The sequence below is a fragment of the Coenobita brevimanus genome, chromosome 24 (assembly GCF_032717465.1).
Source record: "Coenobita brevimanus isolate Jiangsu-jjx chromosome 24, ASM3271746v2, whole genome shotgun sequence".
Lineage (NCBI taxonomy): Eukaryota > Metazoa > Arthropoda > Malacostraca > Decapoda > Coenobitidae > Coenobita > Coenobita brevimanus.
In genome coordinates, this window is record NC_136977.1 from 57,807,410 (window position 1) to 57,826,346 (window position 18,937).

The 18,937-nt window shown below is 41.9% G+C and overlaps 1 protein-coding gene across 2 annotated transcripts in view; it reads right to left on the reverse strand.

Annotated features, from left to right (window-relative positions):
• Nucleotides 1-18,937, reverse strand: part of brp (ELKS/RAB6-interacting/CAST family member bruchpilot) — a 515,057-nt gene that overhangs the window by 68,877 nt on the left and 427,243 nt on the right. For both annotated transcript variants that reach the window (XM_080267644.1, XM_080267645.1), the window contains exon 15: nucleotides 10,827-10,964. In XM_080267644.1, the coding sequence (XP_080123770.1) occupies nucleotides 10,827-10,964 (138 nt within the window). The remainder of the gene's footprint in view (nucleotides 1-10,826; nucleotides 10,965-18,937) is intronic.

The following is an 18,937-nucleotide window of genomic DNA, read 5'->3' on the forward strand; positions in this document are numbered from 1 at the left end:
AGAAGGAAAAGAGGTGACATGATAATGCTATATAAGTGCATATCAGGAAAGGAGAAAATAGACATAAATGATTACTTAACATATGGAGAAGCATCAGCAAGAGGACACTGCAAAAAACTGCATAAGAAGAGAGGTGATAAAGACGTAAGGAAATTCAGTTTCCCAAACAGAGCAATTGATCAATGGAATGCACTACTGAATGAAATAGTGTGTGCCAAAACAATTCACAAATTTAAGGATATGTACGATAAATATGGTCTAAGACACGGGACAATACGAGCTTGACTCATTCCTGTAAAGATACAATTAGGTAAGAACAATTAGGTAAGGTAAGAACACACACACACACACACACACACACACACACACACACACACTCGCTCCATGCTGGCCACCCTTGGCCACAACTGGCCACACCTAAACAGTATCTTTATATGAGTCAAGCTCTGTACTATGTTAAACTAAATGGTGTTCTAATATAGTAGAGCAAGTATAAGCAAAAGTGTTGTCCAAATAACAGAATACATCCAGTTAGTGCAAGAATGTGCTGATCAATGCATCATCAGCTGTGCTGTCTATCACCAGGCGAGTAGAAAGGGGGTGCATACTTGTAAGTAGAACCTTTCTAAGTAATACCAAAAGATGTGCACCATCATTAGTAAAATGGATATGGAAAGAGTTAATAAAAGGGATAAAGGTAGAAAACAGGATGATGATTTCTACCAAGAACTAGTTGAAATGGAAACATTTAACATATAGTGGAGAGGTTAAATAAACTGGAGAAGGCTTTTCAGAGTGAATGGATGAAATTAAGAAATGAAAAATTAGTAAAGGAATTAAACAAAAAAGACACAACAACAGAGGAGCTGTCAGTTGAGGTGGGTTAGTGAAATGGCAAGTACAGTGGGCTCACACAGTACAAGTGAGCACAGTGTGTGAATTGCATAGTGCACGAGTGACCAAAAATCAAAACCATAAAACTCTGAATCTGCGAGTTTATGCCACAACATGCAAGGCAGAGGCAAGGAGTGGCCCAAAACAGCTATTTTTCCCAGACTACGTGACCCCCCTCCCAGCATGATGCGCCCATCATGACTTAAGGTGGAATCACACTGGGCAAAACTGGCTAACATGTTTGCCACTTTTGCGAACTGCTTTCATTTAAAATTACCTCCTGCTCTAATCAAATATTTCATTCATAGTTGAAGCAGCAAGTTGGACATTAACACATCTCATCATAGTCCTTCATAGCAACACACCTCCTAGCAAGCTGAATCCCACTGACTGTTGGTCATTTGGCTCGCAAAAATAGCTGACATGTTAGCCGTTTTCTAGACGGTGTGAAGCTGGTTTTACAGGCTCGTGGGAAAGGTGCTCAAGAGGAGTCTACAGTAAGATCTCGCCAGTAACGACTTCAACAATAACGTGTTCGGCAATAACAGTAAGTTAGAATAGATACCCAGTTCCTATAATAATGTTTGGATTCACTTGAATAACGGTCGTTTTGAGAATGCCAAGTTGTTATACTGCAAATACGTCCATACCAAAATGAGGAATGAAACAGACAAACAAGAAGAGAGGATGGAGATTGTAGAAAATGTGAGCAGTAGTGAGGAGGAGGAGATGGAAGATCCTCCACTCACCACCTCCACTGACTCACCCATCACCAACCCCTCCAACCTCAATTGACTGACCTGACTCACCAGCTGCCTTCCTCTCCACCTCCACGGCCCCATCTGACTCACCTGCTTCACCTGGCATACCTGCAGCCACCACCATAAAGACCGTTTCTGCTCGACATGCCGTCAATTTCTTTGTCAAAGCCTGGAGTAATACAACACTGGGAACTGTTAAACATGCGTGGTGCGGCCAACCCGGTCAGGGCACTCCAAGTGTGTTGCTGTGCCTCGGAACCCTTGCTATTTAAGTCCACCAGGCCTGTCGTCTACTGTTTTTAAGGTGACTGATCATATTTTTGTTATTTTAGCTGTATCTGTAGTATATGTCTTAAAAAATTTCCATTTATTATATCTCGAAGGTTAAAAAAATATCAAGGTTTCAGGGGGTCCTGCCAATATGTTATTTTTCCCATATGATTATGTATTCACAGTACACGAAATCGCAGTGAGCGAGGACGTGGACCGTCCTTCCACTCGCACAATGTGTGAGCCCAATGTACAGATGTCAACCATAAGAGTATTATGGGGGAGTTCAGAATGATACAGAAACAATTAGACAGGCAAGCAGTCTGACAGACCAAAGTAGTGATACTGAGGAGAAGATAACCCAGGTGAATGAAATGATGCCAAGTTCCAAAGATGATGTGGAAACTATGTATGCTGAAATGGTGAAAGTAAGGAAGGACTTAGAAACAAAAGTCGAAGAAAAAAGCATTAGAAAGGAAGTGAAAGAAACAATAAAAAACAATCCAAAATTGGTCAAAGATTCAGCAGACATCAACAAATCTATAGTAATCATTGGTATACATGAAGTAGAAACAAAAACAAAATTTCGAGAGACAAAAAGGAGATGGCATATATAATGAGCATACTGAAGGAAGTATCAGATGAAAACTCTGATAAAGAATAGAGGAACACTAAAGGCTAAGGAAATATGAGAGAAATAAATCACAGCCGCTAAAAGTAACTTTCCAGAGTGTGAACACCGTGGAGGAAAACTAAAGAATGCAAACAAAGTCATGGAAAAAGAGGAATTTACAAAAATATGGATAAAAAGATGCCTAACTCAAGAGGAACTGCGAATACTAAAGAAGAAGAGGTAGGAGGCAAAAACAATGAGCATGGAAAGATCAAAGGAGGAGAAGAGTATATTTTTTTACAAAGTAACTGGACTGCAGGTATGAAAGTGGTACATAATCAACAGGGAAAAAAAAAGGAGGAAGGTAGTCAACTCAAGTGATGGCAAGTACGCAAACAAGATGATTAAGTTGGTGTACTCAAATGTAGATGGAATGGTGTCTAAATTATTGACTATACCAGAGAAAGGGAACTACATATTATTTGCCTAACTGAAACAAAATTAACCCCAAAGATATCAAACGATACCATATACTTAGAGGAATACAATATATGGAGAAGAGACAGAAGATTAAGAAAAAGAGGAGGAATTATAATCTTAACAAAGAAAAATCCACAGTGTCAAAGATATAAAAACAGATATACCCTCACAAGTAGAACTTACTGCATTGGACATTAACACATCTGAAGGGAAATTAATTGTGGCAGATTTATACATGCCACCCAAAACAAAGACTTGGGAAAGAGGCAAATATGAAGACCTGGCAGAAAGTACAATTCAGAGTTTAAGAAAATTAGTACAGAATGGAGGAGAAATCTGAAAGAATTATATTAACTGGAGATTTCAATAAAAATATACAGTACCCTCGTGTCCAGTACGCATATGCCCAGTACTATTCGAATCCAGTATGGTCGGCAAAAAAATAAAATAATTTATTTCTGTTGTATGGATTTGTTGGGCTAGTACAGATCGGTCACGCAAAGCACGCCAAATATGAGGAGTTCTTCTCTAGTACTGACGTGCTGCGTCCAGAACTACTACCCCTGCACGTGCGGGAAGATGGCCAAAACCAAGGAACGTTTCCCTAGTACTGCCGCACCATCCAGTATGCCTTCCTCATGACTTGTGACATGAGGTGATGAGAGGAGAGCCATGGGGGAACCTCAACAACAGGCAGAAGCAGCAGCATGTCCCCGTGATGAAGACGACGATGATGTGTCAGTGTGACTACGAGGGATTTATGAAGAAGGCTGAGGCAGAGAGACCTCCTCAGGATCCTGAAGGCTCTCCTCCACGGGGTCAGTAAGACCTCCTACAGCCTCGGAAACCCCTCCCCCCTCCTCTCAAGGCCATCACCACTCACCTTAAAGGGTGGTAAAATCTTTGTGTTAAAATGTAGTTGAATTTTTTGGGGACTTTTTCAAGGCTTGTCTGACATTATTCATTTTTCCCATAAGATCTGTTGTTTGTCCAGTACAGTTTTAGTCCAGAATGGTAGTACTGTCTGACAAAAATACTGTACTGGACGCAAGGGTACTGTAAATTGGAATACTCAAGATGTAAGAAGCCGTGAAAGCTGTTGGGACCAAAAGTACCTGGATCTTGTGCAGGAGTTTTTCCTACCACAGCAAGTAAAGGAAAACACCAGAAAAAGAGGACTTGATGATCAATTAGTACTAGATTTTATATTTACTAGGAAAGAAAATGATATTGACAATATAATGCATCACCCTCCATTCAGCAAAAGCGACCATGCAGTATTAAACTGCAACTTCAGGACTGCATATGACATAGTTACCAGTAATGGGAGTTACAAAAAGAGTCTAAACTACAAAATGGGCAACTATCATGACCTGAAGAAGTACTTCTTAGATTGGGAAAAAGAACTTAAGAGGACAAGATTTAAATACTATATATAGAAAATTCTGTGGTTTTTATGAAATAGGAGCCCAGAATTACATCCCTCAGCACAAAGAAACAAAAATAAAAATAAAGAAATAGTTTAATACAGAATGTAAAAAATTAAAAGCAAAAAGAGACTTGCTGTGGAATAGATCCAGAAGACACAATAGTGAGAGGGCATATAACAACTATAAACAGGCAAGAAATTATTATACAAAGTGGAGGGAGGCTGAAAAACAGTTTGAGGAAGACTTTATAAATAAAAGAAGTGATCAACCTAAGGTGTTTTACAGCTACAGCCGAAGCAAAACCAAAGTTAAAGATAAAATACAGTCCATTACGGACAAGGGGATCATCTATACACAAGAGAAAGATATTTGTCAAGCACTAAATAAAAACTTCCAATCAGTTTTTACAAAATTAAATAATTTTGAAAGAGATGATATGGAACATGCATGCTCACATGTATTACCAGATATACAAATATCAGAAGAAGAAGTACAGGAAGAGTTAAGTAAATCAGACAAAGGAAAAGCATATGGTTCTGACCAAATTTCAGGTTGGGTGCTACATGAATGTGCAGAAGAATTAAGCAGACCATTACGTTTAATATTCAAGGAATCCTTAGGTCAAGGTAAACTACCTGATATTTGGAAGAAAACATTGTTCCCCTATTCAAGAAAGGGAATAGACAGAATCCACTCAACTACCAACCAGTATGACTGACCAGTGCTGTAAGATACTTGAAAAGCTGATAAGAAAAGTTTGGGTAAACCATCTAGAACAACACAGTATGATAACAGAAAGGCAGTTCGGTTTTAGAAAGGGAAAATCATGTTACTAATCTATTAAGCTACTATGACAGAGTTATAGAAACATTACAGAAAAGAGAAGGATGGGTAGTAGCAGTAGTAGTAGTAGCTGTTCCCTACGCAGTCTGGCCGAACAGCCCCAAATCCCTTGGGAGGGCCATGGCCGAGACCGGGCTTTCCCACAGAGCTCTCAAAGAGTGTATGTTGTGTTGTTGGTGTAGGTGATTGTGTGCAATGCAGTCTTCCATAATGTGCTTAACAGTATGGGGTGCTGTGTTGCATCCTGGACAGGCATCAGCAACGGAGTCATCCAGCCTATTCTGGTAGCTTAAGAGGGCTGGATGGTGCCCACATCTCAGCCTGGCCAGGTGGACCCTGTCCTCATGAGGGAGATAGGATTCAGAAGGGTGGATGTCACGAGGCCGTGCATGCAGCTGTGTTGTCTTTAAGTGACTAAATGGAGCGGCAAGTGATCTGGTGTGGATGTGCTTCTGGAAGATGGTCTGAGGTGGGCGAGGGGGGAGAAATGACAGCATTTGAGTATGGTATCGTGTGCCAGGTGTTGTTTTGATGTTCCTTGGTGTGGGTGGATGTGCTGCCATGTAATATAGTGGATGTTGTGCGTTTGTGGAGGGTGCAGCATGTCTAGGTGATCCTTGACTTTGAGGACCTTGGTTTCTTGATGTAGGTGGTCTGAGGGTGTAGCATCAGTGCAGCCTGTGTTTATTTTTAGGGCCTTGTTCTGTATGGTCTGTAGAGTGTTGTAATGTGTTTTGGTGAGGTTAGGAGCCCAAGCAGGGCTTGCATAATTCATCACTGAACATATGTATTGTTTGTATACTGTGGTGGTGGTTTCTTTGTTGTGTCCGAATGTTGTATGGGCAAGTGACCTCAAGGCACTGAGTTTTGGTGTTATTTTTTTTTAATGTTTGTGATGTGTTGTTTAAATGACACTGATGTATTTATGTTACACCAAGGATTTTGGGTATGTGTGTGTGTGGTAGGGGAGTGTTGTTTATAGTGAGGTGTGGGATGTAACTGTGTTCTGCTGTCCAGTTTGTGAGAAGGGTCACTGTAGATTTGGCTGGGGGTATTTTGAGCCTGTTTGTGGTGAACCATTCGTGTAGTGTGTTGAGGTAAAGTTGGATGATGTGTGCAGGTGTGTTTGCGTTTTGGTGCATACACGTAAGTGTTATATCATCTGCATAGGAAGCTATGTGTATCTGTAGTGTGTGGGGTGTGGGTATGTCGTGCATGTATAGGTTACAGAGAGTAGGGGACAAAACAGATCCTTGGGGGATGCCGTTTGTGAAGTTTCTGTCAGAAGACTGACTGGCAAATGTTACATGTGCACATCTGCCTGCTAAGTAGTTTGCCAGCCATCTTTTTGCTGTTCTTTTTCATGTTTGTGTTGAGTACTGTATTTTGTTTGCAAGGTTGTGGCAAGGGATGGCATCAAAAGCTTTGCTGATGTCTAGTGTGATTAGGAATGTTCTGTGTGCTGGCCTAGCTGAATTCATGCCATCAAAAAACTCTCTGTGTAAGGTCTGCAAGAAGGGTGTTTGTGGAGTGTAGTGGCTTAAAGCCATGTTGTGATTGGGCTAGGGGAATGTGAGGTGTGACTAGTTGTAGTACCAGTCGTTCAGTGACTTTAAAGGGGGTGCAGAGGAGTGTAATGTGGGGTCTTGGTTGGGTTTAGGAATAGTGATGATAATGCCCTGCTTCCAGATGCTGGGTATGATGTTGTGTGAGTAGCTGTAGTCTGATATGTTGGTAAGTGCTTGCATGCCTTGTGGTCCAAGGTGTTTAAGGTGAATGTTGCTTATGTTGTCTGGTCCACAGGCAGATGAGTGCTTAAGGTTGTTAATGATGTGCTTCGTCTGGCTGTAAGTGAAAGGTGCGTACTCAGGGCCTGTGGGGAACTGTCTCTTACGTCGGATGATACATCAGTCTTCGGGATGGGGGTTTAGATGGCTGACTTATGAAAAGTGATTGATGAGAGTATTTGCTTGTTGTTTGTTTGAGGGTATGGTGTCTGTTGTTGTGATGGCAGCATGTGATTGTGTGAAGTTGCTGTTGGAAAATGTGATGCTGTTTAGTGTTTTGTAGAGTTTGATGATGTTTGTTTTGTGGTCAAGTGTTTGGAGGTAATTTTTCCAGTTTAGTGTTTGCTGTTCTGATATTTTATTGTTTATCTGAGTGTTGAATTCTTGTATTTGTTGTACGGTGTCTTGTGCATGGAGTGTTGGGGAGTGTCGCAAAGTGTCCCGTTGACTGATGAGGCCTTGAATTTCTGGTGTGGAGTTGGGGTTGTGCCTCTTCCTGTTGCCTCTAGGGATGTGTTTTTTGTTTGCATTTTGTATAATTGTATTGTATATTGTATTTTGTATAATTTGTATTGTATTGAAAGTGTGCACAGCGGTGTTGATGTTTGTGATGGGTGTACTGTTTAGTGTTTCGAAATGTTGTTCTCTTTCAGTTACAAAGGCCTCCCAGTTGGCTCTCTTATAATTAGTGTATGTGTATTTGTGGCCAGCTGGGGTGATTCTGGTTTTGGTAGTGATGATGATTGGGAGGTGATCAGAACCTAGGGTTTTGACCACTCTCCTGGATGTAGTGGGGGCGAGGTTTGGGAAGCAGAAGGTGATGTCTGGGGATGAAGGGAGGAAAAGGGTTTGGTGTGGGATATGGGTATGTTGGTCTAGATTGTTCAGTATGAAAAGATGATTTGTCTGGGATTGTAGTACCAGCCCTCTGTCTGTGTCAGGGTTGTTGACATGCCAGGCCGACGACTTGGATGATGCTGGGTGTGTTAGTGATGTGGTGTATCTGTGGAGAGTAATTGTGTGGTACTGTGGGGGACGACTGGGGGGGAATGTATGTGTTAGTGATTGTTGTGTGTGATCTGTTACCAGTGTGTATTTTAATTGATTGTATTTCTGTTGTGGTGTCATGTAGGGGGAGAAGTGACTTTGTGTGTGCACTGGTATCTGCAAAGTTGATGGATTTGTGTACCAGGGTGATGAGTCTACCGCCACCACCGTCGGCCCGGTCTTGCTGAATGGTGGTGAAGTTATGAAATGTCGGTGTTTTCTATGCTCTGCATAGTTTTGTTTCTTGTAAGATGGCACTGTGTAAGTTCTGTTGTTTGATGAATTGTGTGAGTTCTTGTTTTTTGGTGTTTATGTCATCTATGTTTAACTGAAGGATGTTTATGCTGTGTGTGTGATGTGTGCTGGCTGCTGCAGAATGGGGTGGAGGTGATGTGGATGGAGAGGACGGGGGAGGAGGAGGTTGTTATGGAGGTATGGGTTGAGGTGGATTAGGATGGGTTGGAATGGGAGGAGTTGGGGGACTGGATGGTGTGGGAAGGATCGGTGGGTTTGGCTGTGGAGGTGTGAAGGAAGTAGGAGTAGGATTGGTGGGGGGGTTAGTGGGTGGGAGGAAGGAGGATAAGGAGCAGGTCCAGGTGTTTGTTTAATGTTTCCTGGATGCAAGTGTTGTGCAGGTGTAATGGATCCAGTTCTTGCAGGAATTACACTGAACTGAACCCTTCATCTGTCGGCTCGACGTGATAGGTTTTGAGCATGTTGGACGTATGTATTTGTTGGTGGGTCCTGGATTCCTCTCAATGTCCCCGGCTAGAAGTCGTTGAGAAATGACGGCCGGGGAGTCATTTCTCATTGCAGAAAAAATGGTGTTGTTGTGTGTGTTGTGTTGGGAGATGTGGTACTTGCCCGGGCGACCGAAGCCACTCCTAGGTACTCAGGCCCCGTGAGGGGCCGGGGGGGTTTGCGGTGGTTTGGCCCCCATGCTGTCCTCTTCTCTTTGACAGCCTCTGGGGGGTAGGCCCACGACAAAGACGCCACCGCCAGAAGGATGGGTAGACAGTATCTATTTAGATTTCAAGAAAGCATTTGACAAAGTACCACACCAAAGACTTTTAAGGAAACTGTACCACCAAGGAGGTATGCAAGGCAATCTGTACTGTTGGATGCAGGACCTTCTCAGAAAAAGGGAAATGAGAACAGTACTAAGGGAAAATTACTCATCATGGAGGGAACTGACTAGCAGAGTTCCACTGAATTCAGTGCTGGCACCAATTAAGTTTTTAGTTCATGTAAATGACACAGACAGTTACATTGGAAATGGAAGCTATCTAAATATGTTTGCGGACAATGCAAAAATACAAAGGAAAATTACTAATGCACTTCTAAATATGTTTGTGGATGATGCAAAAATACAAAGGAAAATTACTAATGCAGATTCTTGCAAAGAGCTACAAGAAAAATTAAATAAGCTTCATGAATGGAGCAATAAATGGCAAATGGAATTTAATGTGGACAAGTATCATGTAATTAAGTCTGGTAAAAGTGAGAAAAGACCAGATTGCAATTATAAGTTAGGAAGATCAACCCTACACACATGAGAATGGGAGAAGGACCTAGTAGTGATTATCAATAACAGCCTATCTCCAGCTGACCACATCAGTGAGAAGGTATGGCACATGTATACAATGCTTGCTTATATGGGAATAGCATTCACCTATATAAATGAAGACATGCTGAGAAAGATAACAACATCAATCATCATACCAACCCTGAATTATGCATCAGTAGTTTGGAATCCTCATCTAAGAAAACACATAGATAAGACTGAAAAAATACAAAGGGCAGCTACAAGATGAGTACCAAGCTTAAGGGATCTTAGCTATGAAGAAAAACTAGAAAAACTGAATCTACCAACACTACAGGAGAGATGGAAAAGAGGAGACATGATTTTGCCATATAAATGCACCTCAGGGAAAGAGAAAATAGACATAAATGAATATATCTTAAATGTCGGGACCAACTGCCTAGCCCCGGGCTCCTATGCTCCTCATGGGGCAATGTAGGATTGGATGGTGGATGGATGGATGGATGGATAACATACGGGAGAGCATCAGCAAGAGGACACTGCAAAAAAAACTACATAAAAAGAGAGGTGATGAAGAAGTAAGAAAATTCAGTTTCCCAAATAGGACAATTGATCAGTGGAATGCACTACCAAATAAAATAGTGTGTGCCAAAACTACTCATAAATTTAAGGATATGTATGGGACAGTACGAGCTTGACAAATTCCTATAAAGAAACAATTAGGTAAGAATGATTAGGTAAGAACACATACACACACACACTACAAACTGAGGAAGCTTTCTAGCCTCTTTTAAGAGGCTCCTAAGACATGCAGTGAGCTACGTAGAGTATGTGGGTAACATTTTACTCCCCTCTCCCATGAGAACAGTTTGTAGATATGTAAAAAGAAAGGTGTAGAGTCTAACAGTCACAGACTGGATTCTGACTCCATACCTGAAGGTATTTATTGAAGACAAAGGATTTCTGGCCCCTCTCCACTTTAATAAATATATCTCCACTTTAACAATTATATTTATGTACATTAAACTTGGTCATGATTGTATTTGCTATACTTGTGGACTATGGCATAGCTTATCTTTCAGAAATTTAAAGGTAAAAAAAAAAAAAAAAACTACATGCAGTTTATCATCATCAGTTTTTTTAGAAAAAGGTTATTACCTTTGCCAACTGCTGCTCCATGTTATTTATCTGCTCTCTCTTCTTGTTTAACCGGCTATCAAGCTCTACTAGTGTCTTCTCCTTCTCATCTAACTGCCTATTTCTCTGTTCCAGTGTCTGAACCTTTTGCTCCACCATCTGCAATTGAAAAGTTTCGGGAATGTTAAATGTTGATTACAAAGAAAATTTACAGCATTTCTGAGAGCCAAGAACAAAATGGTCACTTCCATGAATATCTTCAGGGACTCCAAACTACAATACTCAGATCTGTCATGCTCAGGGTCCAATTGTGAAAAAAATAATTGAATAATTAAAAATATCAAATAACAGTCAATCCCATATTGCCCATTTAAGATGCAGGGACCCAAGGCTACACTACAATACCACAATCCAGTATAATTACAGGTAAATGACCAGCCAACTCCCCTTGATGGCAACAAATGGGAAAAAAAATGCAGTTATTTCTTGGGGACTGAACTCATGAATGGCCATCACTCTGACTGGGGTATTCTAACTGCTTGATCAACAGGTACTCAATCATACTCATACTTGAACATTATAAAGTATATCAGAGCAGGTGGTCTATAATTTAAGCTTAACTCAGGTTGGTTCAACTGTGTTTGAACCTGGTCTCACCTCTGCAGCCTTAAATTCAATGGAAAGGCAGTAAATGCTGGTGAGCAAAGTGCCTGATAATTTCTTGTGGTCCTCCAGACAGTGGTGGCAAAAATGGGATACTCATCTAGATAAGTGCTGAACTATGATAGGACAGGACATTCTGGAAGAACATGCCTTCCAGAACAATTTTCTCAAAGGGAAAGAGGGATGGGGTGGAGAGGTATATGAGAGAGGGGGGTGTGAGTTGGGAGCAGGGCAGTGAAATGGCAGGGGCGACTTGGAGGCGATTTGTTTGTGGCCACCCCAAACGGGATTGAGGCGTCTGGCAATAGATAGATAGATAGAAAGAAAACCACATCAGGCTTCAAGGCAGCAGAAAACCACCTCACCATGGTTTTGGGTGTGGATTACTAGGGTGACTTGAAGTTGAAATCAATGCTAGTTTACCATTCAGAAAACCTTTAAGCACTTTCTGGTCTTGTCAAATAATACCTGGAAGTGATCTGGTTGACAACACTGCTGTGCAGGAACTACATCACTGGTTATTAGTCACCTAGCCTGAAAGAACATAATGCGGGAGCAGAGCCCAGACAACTGGTTTCTGCCAGTCATCAGTAATGCATCATCACACCCACCTACCATGGAAGACTAAGCTGACAACATCAAGGTTCTGTTTCCCTAACCCAACACCATGTCACTCTCTCTACCTTTGAATCAAGGCATTCTTGCCACCTCTCAAGGCATATAACCTCCATTGTATTATGGTACAGATGATGACAGCAACAGGTTGCCAAAAAAAGCCATCACATTCTGGCACAGCTACAATATCAAGAAGACCATGGACAACATTATCAGAACATAAGATAAGGTGAAACTACTAACTATGAACAGTGTGTGGTAGACACTATGATCCGAGTGTAAGCACAGTTACACAGGGTTCAACGTCGACAATGTTCATCAAGATATTGTCAAGCTCTCCATGGATGTTGGATATGAAAGCAGAATCAGACAACATTCAAGAGCTCCTGGAGTGTGATTCCATGGAGCTGAGCAATGAGGACCCAATTAACCTTGAGTAGTAATGGGATGAGATGGAGGCACAGGAAGAGAGGCAGGGGCCTCGTCATGAACGCGCTCTGACAGCCAGTGTCCTTAGAGAAGGACTGACACGTATCAACAAAGCAATGTAGTTTTTGACACAGCAAGACCCAAACACAAAAAGGAGTAGCAATATGAGATGTGATATCAGTGCTCTGGTGCACTGCCACCATATGCTGTATCAGAATAACGTGAAGCAGGCATCCATCACCAGCTAATTCAAACTGCACGTGGATATAACACCACTTGCAATGGAGTCTGAGATGCTCCCACTCTCATCAAAGCCTTTCAGGATCCTTCAACTCTCAGAGGCAATAGATCAAGAACTTTTGAGTACTGTACTATCATCCAACTTTAAGTCATTCTGTCATAAGTCAGTAAATGAAGACCTGGGATGAAGTTGTGGAGTGTGACCTCTGGGAAAAGGGACTGAATAGGAAAGCTGCCAGAGATCAAGCAGCGTGGAGAGCTGCCATTAGGTGACCAAGGCTGACGCATGCAAGCATGTTGAAGCCTCCATAAACAATACGATACTATGATTTCTAGCAAAAGCAAGTTGATGAGGTCTCTATACCTCAAGGGTTGTCAACCTCACTGCAATCTGAGACATGGCATGAGATTTGTCAGTCCCTTCTGCCCAAGAGTTAGCCTCATCTATGCAGCCATCACCCTGAACTGGTTGTCAGCCTCACCTATGAGCCATTCCCTTGAAATGATTGTCAATCCCTTTGTACTCAGCCAAGATGATTATCTAATTCCCAGGTTGTCAACCCAGTTGTGCCCCCAAGACAATACTTAACGATTAGAGGGGACACTGATTTTGAGGTGTTTGGTCAGTAAATTCATTTTACAGAAGCACTGAAGGGCTTGCATTAATTTGTCACTGTAAACATGAGCTCCAGCCAAACAGGGCATTCTTCAGTACCTGTGGTCAGGCCATTTACATCAAAACATCTACAAAGGAATCACCATTTAAGGATACACAATCCTCAACCATGTACCTACATCCATCATCATTCTTAATGTGTTTGAATTCTTACTGAAGATTCTACAACAACTTATGAATCATCAATTCATATTGTCCTCACTGGCCAACTTTCTTCCAGGTGTGCTACACTGTCTCATCACACTGATCATAAGATTAGCACAGCATGCACTAGACTTCAGGATCAACCTCTTGACTCAAGGACAATGGACAAAAAGCTTTACAATAATTCTACAACAAACTGGTATGACACTCCCTTCTAACACCTCAGGTGTATGCAGAAACTTGAAAGCGGTAGAACAATCCACAACACAGATCACATTGTGCATGAAAGGTGAGTTCCTAGGACATTAGCATACAGAATGTCTGAAAAGTATCGTTCCTAAGATACAGCATCCACAAACTGCTATGCACCAGGGGGGTCACGAAAAATCAACAGGCTTGGTCCTTACCACACACCTATTGTATGTGTTTATTACCCATCCCCACCCCAGAGGGGCTCAGGGACAGGTATTGTTTTCACTTGGTTTGTTTGTCTGTCTGTTAACAACTTCATGTGAAAACTACCAGTGCAATTTTGACTAAAATTACAGGGATGATGGGCTATGACCTTTTTATCACCTGATTAAATTTTGGGCCAAAGGGGGCCAAGGGCCAGGGTGTAGGCCCCCCCCCCAAAAAAAAAAAAAGAAAAAAAAAAAATTGCCATAACTCCTTTCAAATTCGTCACATGGACATAAAACCAAAACCTAAAGGTACATCTTTCAAATCTGCATCCTATAACATGCCTCATTACATCAGAAGGGGTCATCCCCCAGTTAGCAGTAAGGTGGTAAATGTCAGGTGGATTGGGCCTAAAATTTCCAATGGGCATAAAATTGTCAATTTTCACCCGATTTACTCCAAATTTGATATGTGACATCTTTGACTAGATACCCTGTTGTGTTTATACATCAGCATGAAAATGACTGCCAGGGATGGGTTTGCTGTGTCTTGGCACTGCATGTTGGTTGTATATGTAAAGGTGATCCAGTTACTGTGGTATGGCACCCATAAGCTTTTATGCATAGCAGCAGAGCTAGCAGAATGCTACTCAACCACAGTACAACAAAGTCATGATTTAAGATAAAGAGAAGGAATGACCTTAAAACGAGCAGTTAATTTTTCCTTGAGTTATTCAATAACATGATAATATCACTCAATTGCACAGGAGAAACAAATTGGTGTGTTAAGGTACTGGACATCCAAATGGCTGCATGTGTTTACAACTCATACACTGTGCTTTTGTTGGTTGCTGCTAGGCTTCTTTGGCCCAAGCTGACCCCTGTGATCCAAGTCCAATACCTGCCTGTCTATGCTGCACTGTTGTGTTGACTGTCATTGTGTGTAGAAGCATTTTTTTTTTTTCTTCTAGCTCCTTATTTCATCCCAGAACTCTGAGCAGGTGATTCCAAACTAACTTAGTTACAATACCTATGCACCCTGAAGGTGCTAAGAGCACATGAAAAGCATTTATTCCGGGGAAAAAAGTAAAATTATTGGATGAAGTGGCATATGGTGTGGAAGCTTAATGTGAACGAATTACATTCGGACAATCAGGTACAATAAGTTGTGTGTGTTTGCCATGTGGGTAGTCTCTTTGTTGGAGAATGATAAAAACTACAGAGGTCAATGAGAGGGAGCAGTAAAATTAATGTTTTCACGTTTAACGCAACGTGTGAGAGTTTTGTGACCAATTTTTTTTATGAACTGATGGACTCAGGGTTAGAAAATTGGCTCTTACAGTATGTGAAGAGCCTGCGGGCTGATGTAAGATGGTAGGTGAGATACGTATGTGAACTCAGTTCCTATGAATTATGCTACAGAAGTGGTAGGTGGGGGTGCTCACCATCAACTCACTTGATGTAGTGTTGCTCTCAGGTTACTGCCCTTTCCTCTCTTTCTTCCTTTTTTTTTTCCCTTCCTCTTCTGTTTTTCTTTCCTTCATTCTTTCCTCTTCCTTCTGTCTACAGGTGACTCTACACTGAGTGGCAAGCCAAATGGTTTCCTGTACACCAGGCAACCATTTATTACACTGGGTAGGTGCTTTACTATCCTTATCCTTCAGCACGTAGAGTTAGATCCCGTGGTCATGGTCTACTCTGTAACAAACAGCCTCGAAAAGACCATAAGGTCTGTTGCTGTTTGCTTTCCTTTGTATTCCTTTGTAACTGTATAACCAAATTATGGAACCTGGTGGTTTAGTGGGTAATTAAGGAGCTCCAATCGGACTGAGCCCGTGCAGGTTTATATCCAAAGGATGGTTGGGGTTTATTGCCCACATAATGCCACTCAGGGATGAGTGAGGCTGATGACTCTCATCTTAAATGTCAGGCCCAACTTGCCTAGACCCGGACTCCTATGCTCCTCATTGGGCAACATAGGATTAAATGATGAATGAATGAATGAAAATCTCTCAAATATCTATCATCACAATCTGGCCTAATGCAATATCTGGAGCTTTTTGCTCTGCTCTATTAAAACAATATCCAACGATATTAGGCAACATCCGGCTCAGTAACGGGAGGCAATCAGGTTCGAATCCCGGCTGGGGCAGGGAACAGTTTAAGGATTTAAATTTCATAAAAAGCAGACTTTCCTGATCTACCAGATGACCCGCCGACATGTCATAAAAGTACCCCCGCTAATACCAATACACCAGTCCTGTATGAGACAGCCCTAGCATGTATTCAATATGGACGGTGGGTGTTAGCGCCGAAGTGGTGACATGTAGAGAGGTGTATGGTATGTAGGAGGACTACTGGGCCTTGAGAGCAGGCTGTGAAGCCTATGCCCAGAGTCGGACACATAAAAAAAAAAAAAAAAAAAAAAAAAAAATCGGTGGCACTATACATTACAGTACAAGTATTTGGTGGTGATGTGTATCATCTAACTCAGACATGGGACTCAATCAGCATGCAGGCAGGCTCTGCAACATGCAAGCCAATCACAATGCATTGTGGGAGTGGCCCACCCGATACAACAAGCCTCCCATGGCTCTCTCATTCTCTTCCATGAATGGCGTATAGTGTGGACGTATCTGTGCATTGTGCATTAACGATCCATGTGGAGGTTACCCTCTAGTGCTAAGACTTAGCCTGTGGCCCCCTGTGCTTTGTTCACTGCTGTGGTGCTGTGACTTCACTTGTGGCCCCTCAGTGCTCTTTGCACTAGTGCTCTGACTACTGCATAGTGAGGACGTAGTATCTGTGGGCTGTGTGTGCATTTGTGACCCATGCCGTGGGCAAACGCCACAAGACCACGTGGGATAAAGTGCACTGTGCTGCATAGTTTACTACTCTACCCTCCGTTGATGCCAACACTAGGTGAGTACAGTATGATTATGATTACATTATGTACTGTACTGCTGTACTATATGTACTGTATCAATACAGTATTGTATTTTATGCTTGATCTAAATCTTTTACTCATGGGTATTATTGTTGGAAAGTATTTAGGATAGAGAGTTGAGGTGGATAGCTTAGGGTAGTGGCACATTATAAGGCTCAGCACCAAATGGATAGACATGTGGGGGTACCAATGCAGTAGCCGGCATTTCTCATTATTCGGTGTGGGCGTTGGATAAATTACGCTGGATATTTGTGAGCTTACTGTTTACATATTATACTACTTGGCTGACTGAATTACTGGGCTCATATTTATCAGAGAAGTTGTATGGAATCACTCCATGCTGATGATTTAAGTATATTTTTTTCCTTTAGTGTTGATTGACAATGATACTTTTGCAAAACAGGTTCACATTGTGCATTTTTTTTAATGACTAAATGCACCAAGAGTAATTCCATCCATCCATCCATCATCCAATCCTACGTTGCCCCATGAGGAGCATAGGAGCCCAGGGCTAAGCAGCTGGTCCTGACATTCAAGATGAGAATGACCAGCCTCACTCATCCCTGAGTGGCATTACGTGAGCAATAAACCCCAACCACCCCTTGGATATAAACCTTCACTGGCTCAATCCGACTGGAGCGCAATAATTACCCAATGAACTACCAGGTGCCAAAATTTGCTTATATGGTTACCACCCAGCATAGTAAATGGTTTCCTGCTGTACAGGAAACCATTTGGCTCGTCACTCAGTGTAGAGTCAACCACAGGCAGAAGGAAGAGGAAAGAATGAAGGTAAGAAAGACGGAAGAGGGAGTGTAAAGTCACCAATAGGCAGAAGGATGAGGAAAGGATGAAGGAAAGAAATACAGATGAGGATGGAAGGAAAGAAGGATGGAGAAGAGGAAAGGGCAGACACCAGAGAGCAGCATTACATCGAGTGAGTGGATGGTGAGTGCCCTCACCTACCACAACAAAAGTAATTCTTGGTGAAAATATGCTTGATGCTGGGGAGCAATTTTTCATGTGTTGATCTGGTTAGAAGTTTTTGCCTGGTTGGTACTGGGGGCTTTCAATCCTCGGTGACTAAAATCATGAGGTGTATTGGTGGGCAAAACTGGTTAGGATAGGTTAGGATGCAATGATGTGTCCACTCGGCGAGACTGAACGTAGACACAGTGCCTTGGGTGTCTTAAGGCAGACATATTTGTAATAACTTATCCTTATATATATATTTTTAAAGAAAAATATGGGGCTCCCAGAACGTAAATGCCTATGTTACGTGTAAATATACGTCACATTTGAGCACAAACTTGATTCAGCACTATTACTGCATTACCCATCTCCTGTTGTATGACGATTGTACTGTGACCCATCCATCAACTGACCAAAGGATACATTAGAAAAGCATTAAATACCTACCAGATCAAGAATATGCAGCTAGTAAAAAATTTGAACATAAGTATTACAGAGAAACAATACATGTGACACTAAACACTCATCACACAACTAGTAGTCACTGGACATCAACCTTCAGCCGATGCATTGTGATGTGGATTATGAACATAGGTGAAATGGGTTATACAGGGAGGGGAATGGAGTGCTAGTAGTGAATATATGTTACTACAGTGAAATGTAAATATCAGTGCCTCACAAAAAAAACAAAAAACAAACATGAAATACTGGGGCGCTCACCATCCACTCACTCGATGTAGTGCTGCTCTCGGGTGTCTGCCCTTTCCTCTCCACCATCCTTCTGTCCTTCCATCCTCTTCTGTCTTTCTTTCCTTCATTCTTTCCTTGTCCTTCTGCCTATGGGTGACTTTACACTCCCTCTTCTGACTTTCTTTCCTTCATTCTTTCCTCTTCCTTCTGCCTGTGGTTGACTCTACACTGAATGACAAGCCAAATAGTGTCCTGTACACCAGGAAACCATTTACTTTGCTGGGTGGTAACCATATAAGCAAATTTGGTGCCTAGTGGTTTAGTGGGTAATTACTGTGCTCCAATCGGATTGAGCCGG